This window comes from Diadema setosum, chromosome 12, assembly GCF_964275005.1.
Source record: "Diadema setosum chromosome 12, eeDiaSeto1, whole genome shotgun sequence".
Lineage (NCBI taxonomy): Eukaryota > Metazoa > Echinodermata > Echinoidea > Diadematoida > Diadematidae > Diadema > Diadema setosum.
In genome coordinates this window covers 15147922-15167629 of record NC_092696.1, presented here as the reverse complement: position 1 = coordinate 15167629, position 19708 = coordinate 15147922, and the positions used below count along the sequence as shown (strand labels likewise).

The 19708-nt window shown below is 39.6% G+C and overlaps 1 protein-coding gene across 1 annotated transcript; it reads right to left on the bottom strand.

Annotated features, from left to right (window-relative positions):
• Positions 1–1532: 1532 nt before the first annotated feature.
• LOC140236084 (12S rRNA N(4)-cytidine methyltransferase METTL15-like) lies at positions 1533–16887 on the bottom strand. The gene is made up of 6 exons (XM_072316059.1): positions 16772–16887; positions 12957–13187; positions 11203–11331; positions 5302–5438; positions 4089–4280; positions 1533–2250 (listed from the first exon to the last, which is right to left on the bottom strand). Exons 1-6 carry the CDS (start codon positions 16772–16774, stop codon positions 1653–1655), a joined length of 1290 nt encoding a protein of 429 aa, XP_072172160.1. The 5' UTR covers positions 16775–16887; the 3' UTR covers positions 1533–1652.
• Between the last annotated feature and the right edge of the window lie 2821 nt (positions 16888–19708).

Sequence of the window (19708 nt, the reverse complement as noted above, 5' to 3'; positions counted from 1 at the left end):
TTACAAACTTGATTATGAACTTGTAAGCAATTAAGTTTCAAATCACCGTCTGTTCATATGCAGGAAGAAACTTCATGGATTCTGCAGTTTTGAATATCAGGGTGAGGACAGGAGATGTGGCTTCTTTCCAAGTTCCAATCAATCACTCTTGTAACCTGTGTAGTAGCACAGGATTTCTCTGGAAGTGGTTGAAGGGTCACGTAGGCTCCGCCCCGCAAAACTTAATTCGAGGTCAATCACGTTCACAAGCTCGTTTCATTGCTTAATTCTGGCAAAACATGACTGAAAAACACCTCCGGACCACGATTTAAAACTTGATTGTAATTAAATTTCAAATCACCCTCCGCGATTCCAGTTTCCATTCACACGGCAAATTTGCTTCATTACAAACTAGATTTGAGTTTGCTTGATTACAAAATTGTTTCAAATTAAGCAAACTCAGTACTTGTGAATGCCCGGTCTTAAACCTGGGACGTTGAAGGTCACTTATTAACTCGTGTTCTACAGAATTTGGGAATTTCCATACACTATACAATGGAAACACTGGGCTTCCCATACGCAATGGGTTAAACACTGAAGTCAGCTGCGCACACACAAGGCAATCTGTTGAGATCAATAACAATCTACACTATGTGTTAATAAGACAGTCAAGGAATAAGAGAAGACAAAAATACGCATCAGTTGTGAAAGAGCATAAATGCGACAATCCACCGTGTGCTCATAAAGGTGATAACCATTGAAACTGGAGGTGACTGTATACATATTAAGTATGCAGCACATGGAGGGTTTTCATGTTGCACATCACATGTACTAATAAACTTTGTAGTAATGATTGAAATACTTTGCCTTTCATTGAAACAAATTGAAATATACCGTATATTCCAAATTCACCCGTTGAGGACGAGTCCTGAGTATACTCGAGCAGGAGTCTATGTGAGATGAGTGTTGTAGCAAAATCAGCCTGTCCTAAACAGGTTAAATGTAATCATCAATAAAATGTAATGCAAACATACAAAACCTTGGCAAATTGTGAGCTATCCATGCTTGCTAAGATTTGGCCAGAGGACATTTGTGACTCGCTACAACAAAAGAATCCTAAAGTCGCTGACGGCTGAACCGAGGAAATCGAGTTTGAATTCACATCATCAAAATTAGTCAAAACAACCGGATTTCTGTTTTTGGCATAAATTTGTAGTCTAATGCTTTGTCTATCATCTGCCAAAATTCCAAAGCTAAATGATCAAAGGAAAGATAAGAAGTCCACTTGACATGTGCTAATTAAATCAATGCTATCTCCGCAACCAAGTACTTTTATGAGTTGTGCAATACTTTAACTTGAAGTAGAAGAGTAAGGAAATAATGTCATGTCATTTTCAGAAAGTTGTCATCCCTCGACTTTAGGATCCTTTTGTTGTAGCGGGTCACGTTTGTGTGTGCGGAACAATACTGCATTTCAATGGTTTGTTTTGTCTTACACTTGATCTTTGAAAAAAAAAAAAATAATACACCGCTTTTAGTTTCCTTGTCAAGTTTAAAAAAACAAAAATTCACATGCAAACAATTACAATCAGCTGAGGTCCAAGTTATCCATTTTGATGAATTGCTTCAAACCAACAAAGCCTAGAGTTCCCCATTTTCTTTTTTTCCTATCCTCATATTTTAATGGCAGTCCTAAGTTTTGCTGATCTTGCTCTGGGGTTGGTTTCTACCTCTTCCTCTGTGGGTAACAAGACCTTTTTCTTCACCATTCGCCATCCACTCCCACATCCCTCTTCTGCACTGCTGCCCTTCCCTGCCATGCGCTTTTGCCGTAGCGAGGTCCCTTTCTCGGCCACGTCCCGCCCCTGCAGCGAGCGCTTCACGACTCGGTCCTCCAGCGAGTGGAATGACAGCACTGCCAGCTTGCCGCCAGGCTTCAGCGCGCCCCTTGCAGCCTCCAGGCCCACGGCGAGCTCGTTCAAGTCGTTGTTGACGAAGATCCGAAGTGCCTGGAACGTCCGCGTTGCTGTGTGGCTGGGGCGTCCGAGCTTGTCCTGGTTGCCCCTGGCGGCGCGGTGTGTAAAGGTGCACGCCACCACTGTCGCCAGCTCCTGAGTGGAGGAGAACGGCTGAAAGTTTGTGCGGTAGTCGACAATAGCCTGGGCAATTTTCTGGGCACTGGGCTCTTCTCCGTAAGTCCGCAGAATATTGACTAGAGTAGAGAGGTCGACCGAGTTCACGACATCAGCCGCGGTAGGTTGTGCTGGGAACCTAGCAGTCACAACAAATCATAGTTTACACAAACATTGATGGAAAGTCAACAGTATAATGACTGTTCATAAGACTAATTAACCCGTTGAGGACGAGTCCCGAGTATACTTGGGCAAGCGTCTATGGGAAATGCGTGTTGTAGCAAAATCAAACCGTCCTCAACGGGTTAAATGGATAAGTAAAATACCAGTCTGCTTTCAAATATCTGTGGCCATGTGACAGCAAATCATTAGGCATTTTCTTCAATGGGTAGAAAATTTGCACAGATGCTGTTTTGTGGTTTGTTTGTTTTTTTTTTGTTTTGTGACAAAGGCACTGCATAATGAAAACAAACTAGTGCAACTTGGGAACTCACTACATAAAGCCAAATTAATCGGTTGGTGATACCTCTTTACAGATTTATGTCATCCATCCCACAAAATGATTTTTTTTTTTTTTTCAATTCTGAGCTAGTGATTAGGTCACATTGGTAACTTCGATGAGGTTTTCTCAAAAACTGGAAACAGGCTTTCCATGTCCATTGTGTTTAATCCTGCATCAGTGAAATTGCCATTAAGCGCCATGTTGAAATTTGTTGAGCTCTTAGGACAGGGCAAGTGACATGCTTGCCCAAGCATCAATTTATGCACACCTATGACATAATATTCTGGTAGTCACACCACTGATCTTTCCAAGTGTGCACAGTAGAATTCAAAGGTAACATAATTATGGGGCTAGAAATTTTGAAAAAAACAAACAAACAAACAAACACACAAACAAACTGTAGACAGAGTGGACAATTTTCCATCCACACCTACAATACAAGGGAAAGAAACAGGTTCAGAAAAGAAGCATAAACAGATTTAGTGTGTGTGTGTCTGTGAGGAGGAGGACTTATGATATACAGCCTTAGATAAACAAAAACAATTAAGAGAAAATACACAAAGGAAAGAGAAAAGAAAAAAAAATAATAAAAAGGAAGAAGGAAAAAGTAGTGAAAAGTGCAAGTGTATGCCATAAATGGAAAAAAAGGGAATACATTTTTAAAAGAAGACACCAGTCATACTTTACGGAGACAAAAAATGCATAGAATGGTAATCCGTTGAGGATGAGTCAGGAGTATGTACTCAGGCAGGTGTCTATGGGAAATGCGTGTTGTAGCAAAATCAGTCCGTCCTCAACTGGTTAAAATGTACATATGCACCACTACAAAGCAACAACACAGCAGGAGGAAGAGAGAGTGAAGGTTTGAAACTGAAATACAGTCCGACCTCTCCTATCCCGCCTCCCTTCATCAGGCCTCTCTCTTATCCGGACAATCACGGTGTCACTGTTTTCCATTTTTTTTTTTTTTTTTTTTTTTTTGTCAATCAGATAATTCGGGTGAAAAGGGGGATTTCAAACTCAAACAAAATTTCTACACAAACTGACATGAATTACATATTAGTGAAAAAACACAATTAACATACATTCACATATCTAATTTTCATCAAAATAACATGCATTCAGACATTCACTACCACAAAATCACCACAAGAACATGGTCACAAAACTTCTCATAAAATCAGGGCATGGTACAGGCTATTGCTCATTGAGCAGATTATCTGCGTACATTAAACATTGAGTCTCCCATATCCGGCCAAATCCCATATCTGGATGAGCGCCGGTCCCGACATAGCCAGAAAGGAGAGGTCGGACTGTACATTAACCTGTTGAGGACGGGCTGATTTTGCTACAACACACATTTCCAATAGACACCAACCCGAGTATACTTGGGACCCATCATCAACGGGTTAACAGGTTAATGTCTGCAACCGAGCACCGTACCCCCTGGAAGAAAAGGTTACAGTACCACGCACCTGTCACCATCCATCCTCATGTCTAGAAGGCCATCCCGGCTGAGGGAGAAGCCACGCCCTGGGGTGTCCAGCTGGAAGGAGGAGCACCCCGCGTCAATGAGGACCCCGTCAAAGGAGCTCCCCTCCATGCCCCTGGCGGAGAGCAGCTCCGGTAGTTCGCTGAACCTGCCAAGCATCGGCTGAAGATGCCGCCTGTACAACGTAGACAACAGAGGTGGAAAATATTAATGACACTCAGCAAAGCATGGTAAAGATACATTACGCTGTATAGGCTCAAGTTCAAGACTTATTGAATTTTTGTCTGAAAATACTTGGAACTACTTTTGACACCCCTACATGATCAACATTAACCCACTGAAGAGGAGTCCCAAGTATACTCAGGCAGGCGTCTACAGGAAATGCATATTACAGCAAAATCAGCCTGTCCTCCATGGGTTAAGGTACACACCCCCCCCCCCCCCCCCCCCCCCCCGCCTTTTATTTGCAAGTCACTGTGCAGGGTGTCGAAATAACCCAGTCGATAGTTTCACACATAAAAAATGAAACAACTTAATACACAATGCATCTAACCCAGAAGTTACGTGTACTTATGAATTACTAAGCATTTCTTCATGACTTCGGCCCCCTCTTTGCGAAAGCAGTTAGAATTATAGGCCATTGTGATTCAATTAATATAAACTGACAAACAAATACGTATGGCAAGTTAATCTGATGAATAGAAATATAGAAATAAAGCAGCAGAAAATAAAACAGACAAAAAAAAAATATGCAATATGGTTGAGTACCTATACATATATGTTATTTATATTTTGTACCAAACATACTCCATTTGCTTTATGGCCAGATAATCATCTTAATGCACTCTTAATGTGCTAATGAGATGACATATTACAGATTGTAGAAAACATAGATATGCATAAAGGTATATCCAGTGCAAAATTACTGCACAAGCACCTGCGTGGAACCAACTTTTGAAATGATTATATCGTAAGATATATATATCCAATGCAAAATTATTGCACAAGTACCCATGTGGAATAAACTTTTGAAATTCTGTAAAAAATAAAAAAATAAATAAAACAAACGAATAAATAAATGAAAGAAAAGGCATTGCACTTGTGTAGGGTGTGGTTTAATGTTAGTTGGCTTTTTCCTGACTGCAGACTTCCAAACTTCGGCAACTCTGATTTTTTTTTTTTTTTTTTGAACTTACTCATAATGTTGACTCATCTCCAGGGCAATCTCATGAGCAGCGGGATCCCTGTCCAGGGCGTGAACTTTGACCCCAGGGGCACTTTCCAAGAGAGCCCGGGAGTGACCTCCTCCCCCAAAGGTCATGTCCAGGTACATCTTGCAAGGAACACAGAAAATATTAACTTTAGCGTGTGAGTTATTGTGTCAGAGCTGAGCGCTGTTATTTTTGTGAGGGTTTAATTTTCATGAATTTTGTAATTCACCATTAGATTGCAAATTGAACAAGATATAAAAATTTTGACATGCGCTAGGCTAACAATGCATTTATGATAGCGTTGGTGTCAATTTGCGAAAACAACATCTTGTGAAAATGTCTGCGAGCTCCTAATTTGCGAAAATATCTGAATGCAAAAATAACAGCTCATACAGTATACTGGTAGCAAGCTCTTGATGAAGTATTTTGGGAGAATTCAAAAGGGCATAAATATGCTCAATGGAGTTTACAGTAACATTTCATTTTGATAATACACCAAACAGTCCAGATGAAAGCTTGACATATTTTGTTTCTCTTGCCCCAAAGGTGAATGGATGATACTTGTCAGCATATCTTCCTTTTAAAGGTGCATGGTCCCGGTGTTTTAGTCAAATGCATACGCGGGCGCACGGCGCAAGTTTCCTATAGAGACCTACGATGTCGACTCCTCTTTGGCGCTTACACTGTGGCCCACTTCCTCGAGTCCGAAGAAGTCCGATCCACTGTAGTCAGTGGTCCGATCACAGTTCGGCACATGAATCAGCTGAGGGGGATGACAGCTTTAGCAAACTTCTTTTGTGATGTCATAACAAGAAGCACATATGCACGCACCCTGGCATTACTACAGACTGCGTGATGCGCAGAGAAGACAACGAAGGCAACGTTAATTAGCAACACCTACGCACTTTACTCTTGATGACAGCTCAACGTAGGCAATCTTCGTATCAATGCTAACGGCGATTGGCAGTATCATCAACAGCGTCCTCTACACTACCGGGACTATGCACCTTTAATAGAAACTTTAGCAATTTCAGAAACAAAAAAATAGACAATATGTGTATATGCTAAATACATAAATTTCATATTAAAATTAATATATATATATATATATATATATTTTTTTTTTTTTTTTGAGAAATGACTCAATTAATTGGAATCTGCTGAACACGCAAATATTGGCGTCTTTCAGTACTCCCTGAATATGGAATATTTGTGGTAACTTGCAATTGACTACACTCACTGCTTTAAGAAGATAATAGTGTTATGGTAATCACCTAGCATCCTGTTTTTTCTGTTATTGGTATGACATTGGTTCCCATTTTTTTAATGTTATTGTTAGGAATTTTGTTGGAGTTAATGACTGCTATTTATTTCTTACATCCCTTGAAAAAAAAATGTGCTAGTGGACTGCCACAGGTTGAAAAATTGGTAGGCACAGAAAAGGCTATTTGAAGAAAGGGTCTAAAATATGTGACCATGCACCACAAAACAGACAAAAAGTCACCAGACAGGAAATTTTAGTTAAGTACATATTCTGAAAAAGCAGACTGTAAGCTTTAAAATGATGTATTACTCAAATCAAATGGACTCTCCTAACCTATCTAAATATTGGAAAGAAAGCACAAACTCAGAAAAAGTGTGAAGTGAGAAAAGAGGCTCTGAAGTACAATGTCTATTCAAGCGCTTAACCCGTTGAGGACGTTTTGATTTTGCTACAACACGCATTTCCCATAGACGCTTGCCCGAGTATACTCGGGACTCGTCCTCAACGGGTTAATCTTTACCAAGCCGTGCTGGCTGTGTGATGAATGGGACAAAAAACAGGATGTAAACCACCAGAGTAACAACAATGAAGGGATTATCAGATTAAATTGAAATTGAGCATGCCTTATCAACACATTCTGTCCTTAATTAATGTCAAATTAAAGTAGTTGCATCATCCTTTCATAAGTTATAGGAGTTGAAAGTGAAGAGTGTGTACAAGGTTTTTAAGAAATGAAAAGGGGACTCTGTCACAATGCGACCAGTTTACCACCCCCCCCCCCTCCTCCTCTCATTTGCATTAGGATCATGCCTGCTCACATCTTAGCTTTATTTTGAACACATTAGATAGGGACTATTATAAGGAATAAAATAAGGTACCAGTCTGACTAGCGGGTCAATAACACATAGCCCAGGGTTTTAGCATAGTTCAGACAGGTGGGTTTAATTGGGTAGGATGCAAAATCTTTTGTGTTTGTGTATGCAAGTGAGTATGAGAGTGCCCAGTTATGAGAGAGAGTGTGTGAGAGTAGACAGAAGATACCAAGAGCTCCTTGCAGAAGGATGAAGAGCTGAGGAGCTGCAACCCAGGCTCCTATGTGTGTGTAGCTATAGGGAATTGGGAAGGCACTGAGGCTGAGGCACGCCCTATAATTTGCAAGGTGGTCTTAGCATGGCTGGCAAAACCACAGATTTGCAGACAGCGTGACTTCTGGCAGCACAGGCCAGGAGGAGCCCATTTCAGCGCAACTTTTGGCAGCACAGGCCAGGAGAAGCCCCCAACTTCCCCCAGCTCGACTCACCCCTTCCATGAACTGTAAGTAGTTATATTAATTGCATTTTGTTAAGTATTTTTGTATTTTAAACTCAAAGTGGAGGAAAATTCTAATTGCCTGCATTATTTGAGTAAAAGTAATTTTTTGCTTCTGGTAAGTCTGAAGAATTGTAATACCCAGAAGGCAGAAGTGTAATTAGTTTTCACATTTATTATATTTGGTATAGAAACTGAATTCCAAGAAGGAAGATATTTATAAGGTAAAGAAGATAACTGTTGTAATTTGAGAAAGATGTGCGTTGCTTATTGCATCCCAATTAGCCTACTGATAAGGTTTTATTTCAAGTTACAGTGAGGCAAAAGGAATGCATATTATGGTGAGCTACCACCATTAATTTTGTTTACACGTAATTACTTGATGTTCTGAGAGGTATTATTATTACCGTCCGCAGTAATTTCGAGTTGCATATATGTATCATTTCTGAGTGAGAATAATAACAGGAAGAGGCGGTTTGAATGTGAGGAAATTATTGCTTTGACCGAGTAATTATATGTTGGCCTATGAAGCTGCAATGTATAGAAGCTATGATATGTATAATTGATATGATGATTTGTTGTAATGGTTAAGTATGTAATTGAACTGATTATATATATAGGTATAAACCTTTTGTTGATAAGATGAAGGTGGCAGACAAGTGGCAGACACATGGCAGAGGGAAGTTTAAAGGTATGAATGATAGAATTACCCCTTATTTGCTTAACCCGATATTTTAATTATTTCAGGGATGAGCTGGGCTTATGAGCTGAGCTCACGACAAAGTTCACGACAAGCTTCCAGCCCGCATCGCTATATAACGCGACATTCTTCACTCATCAATCCCGAGCTGCTATTCAGCACGCAGCATCCCGGCACTCGGCATCACGCCACTCGCCAAACACTCGTCGTCATTCGGCATCTGTCGGCGTCGTTCGTCACTCGTCAGGTCTCGGAGCCCCGCCTTCGGACCTACCCACCGTCTTCGTCCTCCAGGGTGACGCACCTGCCCGTCGTCCGCTCTCCCGCGAGTAAGACCCTTGGACGCCCCAACTTTGTGAACTTCACGCGAGTGAACTGAAGGACTCGGTAGCTCGATCCGCACACCCCCCCCCCCCCTTTCCAGGTGCTATTTAACTATTTAAATCCCATGATTGGGTGTATGTCTGCCACAATGTGATTTGGTAGGACAGTGATATTTGCAGCAATACTGTTCGTTTATGTAACCCTTTGAATTGTTCATTTTTTGTACTACTTGATTTTTATTTCATTTTGACGAGCCGGAAAGCACCGAGCTTCGTCAATAATAAACAATTTATTTCACGGAATATATTTGTGCAACGCCGCCTTTCTTCGGAGTTTATAATCTATACCATTATACCACTGTAACAGGACTTAATCTATCGTCAGCCAGACTACTCAGGGCCAAGAGCTGACAGACTCTAAAGACACACTTAATCACTCTATTCTGCCAAAAAATGTTCGAGATAAACTGCTGAAAAACACACTTTCCTGCCCGTTTTATGGCCCCAAATTTTAGTATAATGTAGAAGAAGACTTGCTCTTTCAGAAAATATGAAAAAGTCAAGATCGGCTGGGTTGACCCATTTCACTTATTTTCAGTCTTCACACAAAATCAGTGTGTGCGACTTTTTGTTCGTTTTGTGATGCACGGTCACATTTATCGTTCTTCTTGTACTTCTCCAACACTGTATGTACTCACATCATTAAGTATCACAGGGCTGAAAATTGTCAACTAGCCAAATAATGGAGATTCCACAGAGCAATTAGGAGGACTTATCCTTATTGTATCTTAACCCATTGAGGACGGGCCGATTTTGCTATAACATGCATTCCCATAGACACCTGCCCGAGTACACTTGGTACTACTCTTCAACATCTTAATTAAAGGGCAAAGATAATTCCTGAAACAGAGAGGTCTTATACCCTCTTATCACAATACATGTATAAAGAAATGAGTAAGTATTGGGGAAACATGCAGCAAAATCAGGGCAACTTGGCAGCTGCATTATTATCTGAGTTTAGCACTACTGTACTTACGACAAACTCAAGGCAAGTGCAATAATAAATAACTCTTTGTGTGCCACATTACTACACCTGACAGCAGACAAACTGACTGATCTTTTATCTCAATTTGCCACAATACATTGGAAGAGTCATGCACAATTCCATTCATCACACATTCAGTCTGCAGCATGTGGCGACTTTTCACATAAGTTTCTGTCACAGCTGTGTCTTCAAATGGCATGCCTCCCAGACCAATTGATTACAATGTAGTATTATGTGTAATCATGACCAAGAATACAATTTTGCAGTCTGTTTTGGGGATATGTTTTGAGTACCAGCCATTTTTTATTTATTATTTTTTTTTTTTACATAAAGTAGCCATAACTTGGTCATAAGATTCACACCACAGCACAGCTTGCATGCTTTGTTGTACTGCATTTCTATCAGAAACATTTCTACTTAACTCTTTATGTGCCATGGTGTAAACCCCCTGTTTGCCAAATTATTTTGAGACAACAACATAGTCATGCTTTGCGAAAACATTTTTTTTTTTTTTTTCAAATCTATGTAACTTTTATAGATTTATGTTACTCTGGACATATAGGCCCGAATTCACAAAGGTGGTACAAATGAAACCATGGTTGAAACCATGGACAAAAACCATGGAGTGCCAAGTGTCCCACGGAATATTTTGCTTCAAAATTGGTCATTTCGTCGACAAAATGACCGTTTCGTTAACATAATTATCATTTCATGGATGAAATGTTCATTAAGTTACAAAATATTGTCATTTTGTTACAAAATAATCATTTCATAGACGAAATGACTGATTTCGTAGCGAAATATTCCATGCAACACTTGGCGTTCCATGGTTTTTGCCCATGGTTTAAACCATGATTTCATTTGTACCACCTTCATGAATTCGGGCCAAAGTGAGCAAAGTTGTAGAGAAAATGCAAAGCTTTACTTTGATGTAAAACGTATGAAAAATCCATGATTGCTTTTCTTTCAAATGACCAGTAGCTACATTACTGTACAAGCATGACTTTTGCAATACATAATAGTGGCAGAAACTTAGAATTTACTATTATACAAATCCAGGTAGGGAACACCACTTGATAGTCAGTCACCACATAAAATGCAAGTTACATGTGACATGAATGGAATCGCGAGAAACGCTTTCATTATACTGTGGCAATTGGCGATTTATCAATCGGTTTGGGTGGGTTTTGTGTGTTTGAGCAGAATACATGTATAGCGCAAACTTGGCATGCTGTGGACCGAGTACCTTGTTTTCCTGCGGAGCAAAGAATGACATCACATCCTGTAGCATCACGGGCGTGTGGAGGCGATCAGCGTCCCCATTACCATGGAGACCTGCATCAGGCATTGTTGTGTCATCTTCTTCCTCCTCTCTCTAAAATGAAGAAGAAGATAGGCACTTCAACTTGAGATGACATAAAAATAACACAAGTCTTTCTGTAAATTGATATGTGTGTGACATCTTCAGCAATCACTGCATTTAAATCCCCTGTAGATGGCACAATCTATGCAACACCCACAATGCAATAGAGGGCCTTGATTAGTTTCATCTTAATCTATTATCTCTGGTATACTCTTCTTCGTTGTGTGTGTGTGTATGTTTGTGAGTGAGAGGGAGAGATAAGAATAGTGTAGCAGGTGTAGCCAAACTGCTACGGGTTTAACCCTTTCTGTACCAGGGACTTTGGACAGTGTACAGCACTTTCGGATTTGCTGTGGCAATCGGTACTTAAAACATATAAATGGTTAGGGGAACTGGAGGGGCAATTCCGCAGTTAGGTGGACATGACATGGATAAAAGAAATGTGCCTCTTTATCTTACTCTTTAATCTAGGTATCAACTAATGCCATGGATGTTCACCAATCATTAAGGTCTTTCAAATTCAGTAGATTTTATTTTTCATATTTACTGATTTCGCGAGATCTAAAACCATCATTCAAAATGTACATGTGGGACTGGGGATGCTGAAATTCACTTAAATGCAAATTACAGTGGGTTTCTTTGAAATTTTTTCTTCAAAGTTTTGCTAAAGGGTAAAAGATGAATACATTTAAATACTCCAGAAGTCATGTGACATTTTGTCAATTACAAAAGGGTGAAATCACCTGCGGAATTACTCCGGACAAATGTAACGTTACTAACCGTAACGTTACTAACCATGCTTTTGGGGGTCTAGCTAAAAAATTATTGGTCGAACTGCTAAAAAAATTTGCGTGAACATTTGTCAATATGCAATAATTGAAATTAATGCATCACTTTGTTTGAAGTAACTTGAATTTTTGCACACTTTTTGTTACAAGACGTTGATTTTTTTGTCATGTCCTTTTTTCGTAACGTTACTAACCAGCCCTTTAAGTTGCCATAGCAATTCTAATATTTCTTGGATTGTATTCATTCTTTTCTGTATCAAAAACCTGGGAAGGATGTATATGTTTTTGACATAATTTTGACTTGAAATGAATAAATGGTAATTTAGTAGTAAAAACAAATATCTATATTTGTTCAAATGTAACGTTACTAACCGCGGAATTGCCCGGAGGAATTTTTCTGGCCAGTAGCAAAGGGGATGTCTGAATGCTACATATGGACCCAGTGTTGTATCCTTCCAATGTCTTGTCTCAGCAGAGTTTATTATAACTTGTCTAGGGAGTATCACAAGCAACCTTGAAACAACATGTGCCCGAAGAGTGCCATGGTCGATACAAAATGTGATGACCTCATTGCATGCTCAGGAGTGTGTACAACAAACAAAAAGATTATTCTTGATGTGGTATTTTTTTCACCTTGGTTACCACAGAGATTGGAAAAAAGATTGAAATTAAACAATAATGTAATATTACAAAAGTGACAGGATATGATATTCATATCCAAGGCAGAAAGTAAATTATGAGAATATTAGTCATTTTATATATCACGCCAGTTGCAGCCAACAGTAGTAACATCCAGGAAGCCTTATGGGCAAGGCGAGTGTATGGTTACAGTTTTATCAGAGTACAAACCTCTGGAAAATCTCTCTTGCTAGCTACAGTTCCCCGAGGTTTGCCCCGCCCAGAGCCTCTCCCGTGTAGACTTCTCCTCCAGGCTCTGCTTGCATGGATGCCATCGCCTGATCTCTCCAGTAGGCTGCTTCTTGCTGTTTGGGTGGGAACTGCACATTTGGAGAGCCTGGTGACAACCCTGTCTAACCTCTGGATCAAATTTCTAACAGAAGACATAATTGGTACCCAACTCTGTAAAAAGAAGAAATACACAGAGTCTAATAAAGATTAACCCGCTGAGGACAGGCTAATTTTACTACAACATTTCCCACAGACCCCTGCTCAAGTACACGTATACTCGGAAATCGTCCTCAGTGGGTTAAGATGAATATGACGAATAAATTATAGATTCCTGCTGGGGGGTGTTTCATCAACGCTTGTCAGCGCCGACAACTGTCGGCGCTGACCAATTTCAGCAAAATCCTTTGTTTTGATTGGCTGAGATGCTCTGGTCACTGACTGTTACTATGGTGATTCAAGTTGTCAGCGCCGACAAACGTTGATGAAACGCCCCCCCCCCCCCCCCCCCCCCCCCCCCCCCGGAGGGCGTTTCATCAAAGAGTTCGTCGGAGATTTCACCGACAAATTTGCTATCAGCCAATCAGACCAAGGATTTCATTAGCTTTTAACAGTTGTCAGTGTAAATCCTTGCGTCTGATTGGCTGATAGCAAATTCGTCGGTGAAAACCTCCGACGAACTCGTTGATGAAACGCCCCCCAGAACATACCAAAAGAAAAAAAAGAAACAAAAGATATTTAAAGTAAGGTATGCTATTGCCATGAAGTAGCTGAGTGTAAAACAATGGTGTGCCAAGTGGAGTAAACACAAAGATGACAGAAACACCACAAGAGCCAGTAATCAATTTGATATTTTCGCATGTAGGCCTAGAGGTCTGTATTGTGTTACCTTGCATTATTGCATACAATGTATCAATGTCCACTCCATCAAGATCAAGCTCAATACAGCCTACCAAACTCTAATTTCTTCACTATTGTTGTATTTCGTACATGTAAATCCACGGCACTTGTCTGGGGAAAAATCCTGATACAATACAAGTTGATTACTTATACACGTACAGTGGACTCCAATTAAAACGAAGTCCATAAGACTGGCAGTTTTCTTTCGTTATATCGAAATTTTGTTATAATCGAACAAATAAACAATACAAACATAAAGCGGTTAAAGTTGCGGCCTGAAATTTTACTTTGAAACCAGAATTTCATTATAACCGTGCTCGTTATAACGAGAGTGCACTGTACCATGCAGAAACTAGAAAAATTAAATGAAATAAAATGAAAAAACATAACAAAGCAAAGCAAAATGCAAAGCCAAAAACTCCACCACAGCCTACGGCTGGCTGGGCCAGCTAACGCTCCAAGCTTTTATCTGCTGGGGAGGCATACATTCTTCTGTTCTTGTTGGAAATGAAAATAAACAAAATAAAATGAATGAATGCATGAATGAATGCATTGAATGAAATGTTCCCACAAGTGCTATTATATAAAAAACAAGCAAACAAGCAAACAAACAAACACACTGGCATATATACATTTGTACGACAATCAATAGCAACAGTCTGGAAAGAAAATGTACTACGTGTTACAAAAAACATTTTTCACTTTTGATCCTTAATAGTTTAAAAACTATCAGATCAGATAACACTGTCAATGATATGAGCAATAGCTGAATAGGCCTAGTGTACAATTTAGTTGGAGGTAGGATCCTAATTTGAAATTGAGAGCATGCAAATCAGTTTCGTTAAATCCATGGGATGATTATTTTTAAAGTTAAGTTCAGATTTTGGTCAATTTTGAACCCTCTGTGCAAAATTGAACTTTATACAAGAACCAATGACGTGTATGTGTGTGCTTTACAATGACCCTGAACAATAGACATAAATACCACGAACACCGCCTTTTCAGAGCTCTGCTGACTACTAGGCTTCTGGATTGACTCTTGCTCCAAGGCACATGAATGCTTTATTGTTAATAATTCATGATGGATTACCCAAGAGCTACCAAGTCTCACGCATTCTGAGACTAAAAAATTTAGGGTCCATCTCGAGATCATGCATGGTACCCACTTTTCTCACACATCGGGACATACATAGCTCAAAGTATTGAAGTGTTTGCAATTGAAGGTAGATTTCCCTTTCGTCTTTCAAAAAAAAAAAAAAACAAAACAAAACAAAACAAAACTCAAGTATGCACCAGATCGCACCATTACGAGCTAAAAATTGTAAAAGCTCCCTACCGCGGGAGGGGGGACTGTCCCCTCCCACACCCTACCCCCGCTCAGTCGCTTCGCTCCCTCGCTCACGTGCATGCGCGCGCGCCGAGACGCCCATCACAGTCATGAAATCTCACTCATGAAATTTTTTTTTTTTGAACTTGACATCTCTGTTACCCTGGGCACTGCTAGTGTGAATTCATGGTAATAAAGGGTAAAATGCATGCACATGAATAAAATAAGGTGATTTGCATGATACACTAACAAGTTAAGTATAGGAGCCTACATTTTAGGATGAAAAAAGACTACTGTGGTAGTGGCATTTCTTATGAATATGAATGTAATACTAATAGAGCATTCCAATCCTGGCCATTGCTCAGGACCATTGTCAGGGTAGGGTGTTAACCACACACTCCCATACACACCAATTGACCCTTGTACAAAATTAAAATTTTGTAGTATAATTTGGGTTCCATCATAAACACCAAAGGGGACTGCTCATCGGAGATTAAACGAAGACTAGCAATGGCCCGGAATGTGGTACCGTACAAAGTATGACAACGCTTTGGAAAAGTAAACTCCCTTCCTCCCTCAAGGTCCGGCTACTAAGATCTACAGCCTTTGCCGTGGCATCATATGGCTCAGAATCCTGGACAATGAAGTCAACAGACAAGAAGAGACTGGATTCATTTGAGATGTGGTGCTATCGTAGGATACGGTACTGAGGATACCATGGAAAGAAAGAAGAACAAATACATTGGTGCTAGAGGAGCTTGGAGTGGAAAAGAAACTACGGGCTGATATTGTGGCCAGAAAATTGACATATTTTGGCCATGCTACCAGACATCACTGCCTTCAGAAAACAATCATTCAGGGAATGGTTGAGGGAAAACGTAAAAGAGGAAGACCTGCAGCAAGCTGGCTTGATGACATCAAACAGGTGACTGGAGCAAGCATTACAGAGGCTACCAGAGCTGCCACTGACCGCAGACAATGGCGTTCTCTCATTCGAACCACACCTGCATATTTGTATGCTACGTGACTAGAGAGAGAGAGAGAGAGAGAGAGAGAGTATAAATTGTACAGAGGGTTGAAAACAGAGCAAAATCTGAAACCCATTTAAGCTACCATAATTTCTAAATGGCAGCCTTTCTAAATTAGGGCTACCTTCAACAAAATTGTACACTATTCAGTTATTGCTCAATGTCCGTGTTATCCGATTTACACAACAGTTTTTGAACTAAAAGTGGGAAATGTTTGTTTGTTTGTTTGTTTGTTTGTTTTTTTGTAACACCTAGTACAATGTGGACGAGAATTGTGCACACAGCTCAGTCTAACCAGGGAGGTGCACGGAACTCGGAAGAGAGATCTAGAGACCACCTACCTGGTCTTATAATGACAGAGTCAAGAGATTGTCAACGACGAACATGCGACAATACCTCGTACGGTAACGCTCGTTCCTTCAATGAAACATCAGGGCGTCATCACTTGAACAAATCAGCATCAACACAATGCAAGATTTGGAAAATCATAACAGATAACTCACCATCCGGGTTTGTGGTCTTTAATACGTGTAAAATTGCAGCTGTTGATGCTGCGAACGGTTTTTGGTGCAAATATTACGCGGGTCCAGAAGAAGAGGCCGTGTCAGCTGAGTTACACAGGTGGCTACCGGGGCCGGGGCGCGACGGCGGGCGGTGGGAAGAGCAAGGAGGTAATACCTGGCTAATCGCAACCACAGAACTCTACACACAGTTCTGTGGACGGGACCGGTCGCAACGGGTGTGATTCGCTCACGTTTCGAATTCCCTGGAATAACGGACGGGGAAACAACACGTGCGTCTTGCGCCAAGTTTCAGGCCATTTTTTATGGTGGCGTGTTTGCGCAAAGCTTTACTGAAATAAACGAAATTAACGTAGCGGCTCCTGCAGGTTACAGAGTAACCTGTTGTAGTCCTATCATTAGCTGTTACAAAAAAAAAAAAAAAAAAAAAAAAAAAAAAACCAACGCAAAAAACCCCGCAAAAAACAAACAAACAAACAAACAAACAAACATTTGGTGGAACTCTTTTCAATGTACATCAGCATCTGAATTGTCATTGTAATGATTAGCATGGTATCAAGGGAACTATATTATATCAAGGTCAATTCAATTCAATTCAATTCAATTCATTTATTTTCATTCTTCTTCTTTTTTCTTTTTCAACAAAAACATAACACAAGATAAATCAGGTTTTACATCATAAACAAAGAACATTTGTCTTAATTAATAAATGGTATCAATAAACATTCGCGAGAAATACCTTGTTGTTGTTTGTTTGTTTGGTATATGCTATTATGGAATTATGTTCAATATAGTTGTTGTTGCTTTTGTTGTTGATTTCTTGTTTCTTCCTGTTGTGCCAGTGGAGGGCGAATTTCTGTATTCATTTTAACAGACACCTTGTACAGTGTATTCTTGTATCGCCCCATTGCAAAAGCCGCGCGAAGCGCTTATTTGTTTGTTTTTTTATTCTTTTTGTTTGTGCTTTTCTTTTGCTTTGTCACATCAAATCGCATTTCACACTTTGTATTTGTATAATACATTGTGTATATAAATGGAGGAACATACTACATCTACCTTTCTTTGTTTATTCTGGTAGTTTTGCGCGTAGAGTATAACGATGATCAAATTAGACCTACTATTGTGAAAGGTTTTTCGTTATCAATTGGGCTTACATTTGCGTCCCTTTGAAATGGGGAAAGCGGACCTCTTTAAAGAACATTCTGCTGAATGAATTTATCAAAATCTCACAATGTGATGTTTGTTTGCTGTTGCTCTATTGATGTTTCTCTATACACTCACCAGCAATATTGATAAATAAAAACTGCTTTTCCTATAAAGTATGCGAGATTGTGCAAGACAGACATACAAATTAATTTTATTCATTCGCGCACAGTCTTATTCGCCAGATGCCTTTTTGCCCTTGTATGTGATATAGAAAAGGCCGGATGAATAGAGATATCAACGCGCAAAATTACAAAGAGGATTGATTTCTTGGTAATGCATGTAGAAATAATAATGGTGCTTTCGTATATAGGTACCTAGATTTGAACGCATCATGGCAATAAATCGTTTGCTTATGAAGTCCATATTAGTCCGATAAGTCCGATAAGTCCATATTTGCCAATAATGGAGATATTTGCGATTATAGGTCAAGAAAAATAAAGAGAATACTTCAGAAAATTTTTGCTTCTTTTGACCATAACTTCAAAAACGTACCTTTATATGTAGTGACCAGCATATCATTCAAAAGGTATTATTTTGTACTTTATGACAGAGACTGTACTTCAAAATCTTCAAAAATGGACTTATCGGTTTTTGCGAACAAACTCTTCTTATCAGAGTATGCATACACACATGCACAAAACACACAAAGACATTCACCACAATATTATGTTGAAATGTTATGTTAGCCCTGGACATCCTTAGTGTATACATCACAACATTCTTTTCCAATATTGATGCAACTGAAATATATTCCATTGATTTCAAATAATAACTAGACAATAGAATCTGCACAAACATGCGTGCATTATGATCTCTCTCTCTCTCTCTCTCTCTCTTATCTACAATGTATCTATCTCTATCTGTAGGCCTAGATTCTGTTATGACCTTGCGTCACAAAACCAAGAAAGAAGTAGTCAGATATGGATTTTTAGTAAGGGAAAGATTCTGAAAGAGCAGATTTGTCACCTTAAAAATTCAATGATGTATAATTCAAATGATATCTAAATGTTAGAAAGAAAGCACACTTTCTGGAAAAGTGTGTAGTAAGAAAGAGGCTCTGAATTATAGGGGCTACATTAAAGCATTCATTCTGCATTCATTGTATTTTATTCTTTTATTACCCTATGGAATCATGGCATGGGGAAACTGCTGTACAACTAGACTTAATTCTTTATCATTGATACAGAAAAGAGCCATACGGATAATTAACTTCGCTACATTTCTGGAACACACTAATGCCTTATTTTTTTTTTTTTTTTTTTTTTTTTGCAGTAGAACACATAAGATCCGGATTTATATTATTGTCCCCGCCGAACGAGTTCGAGCAGGGGACTATGAAACGGGCTCCGTACGTGTGTGTGTCCGTGTGTCCGTCCGTCCGTGTGTCCGTCCGTGTGTCCGTCCGTCCGTGTGTGCGTCCGTGTGTGATCAAAATCTTCAATTTGCTACTTCTCTGTCATTTATGAGCCAATTTTGATTCTGTTTGCTTTATATGATAGCACTACATGGGAGCTTTGAAACTTCTACACAGAATTTCAGTCGTGACCTTTGACCTTGACCTTTGACCTATATTGTACATTTTGCTACAAAATGCTACTCCTTCGCCATTTCTAACCCGATTTCGATTCCGTTTGCTTTATGTGATGGCACTAGGTGAGGGCTTCAAAACTTCTACACAGAATTTTGACCTTTGACTTCTTTGACCTTTGACCT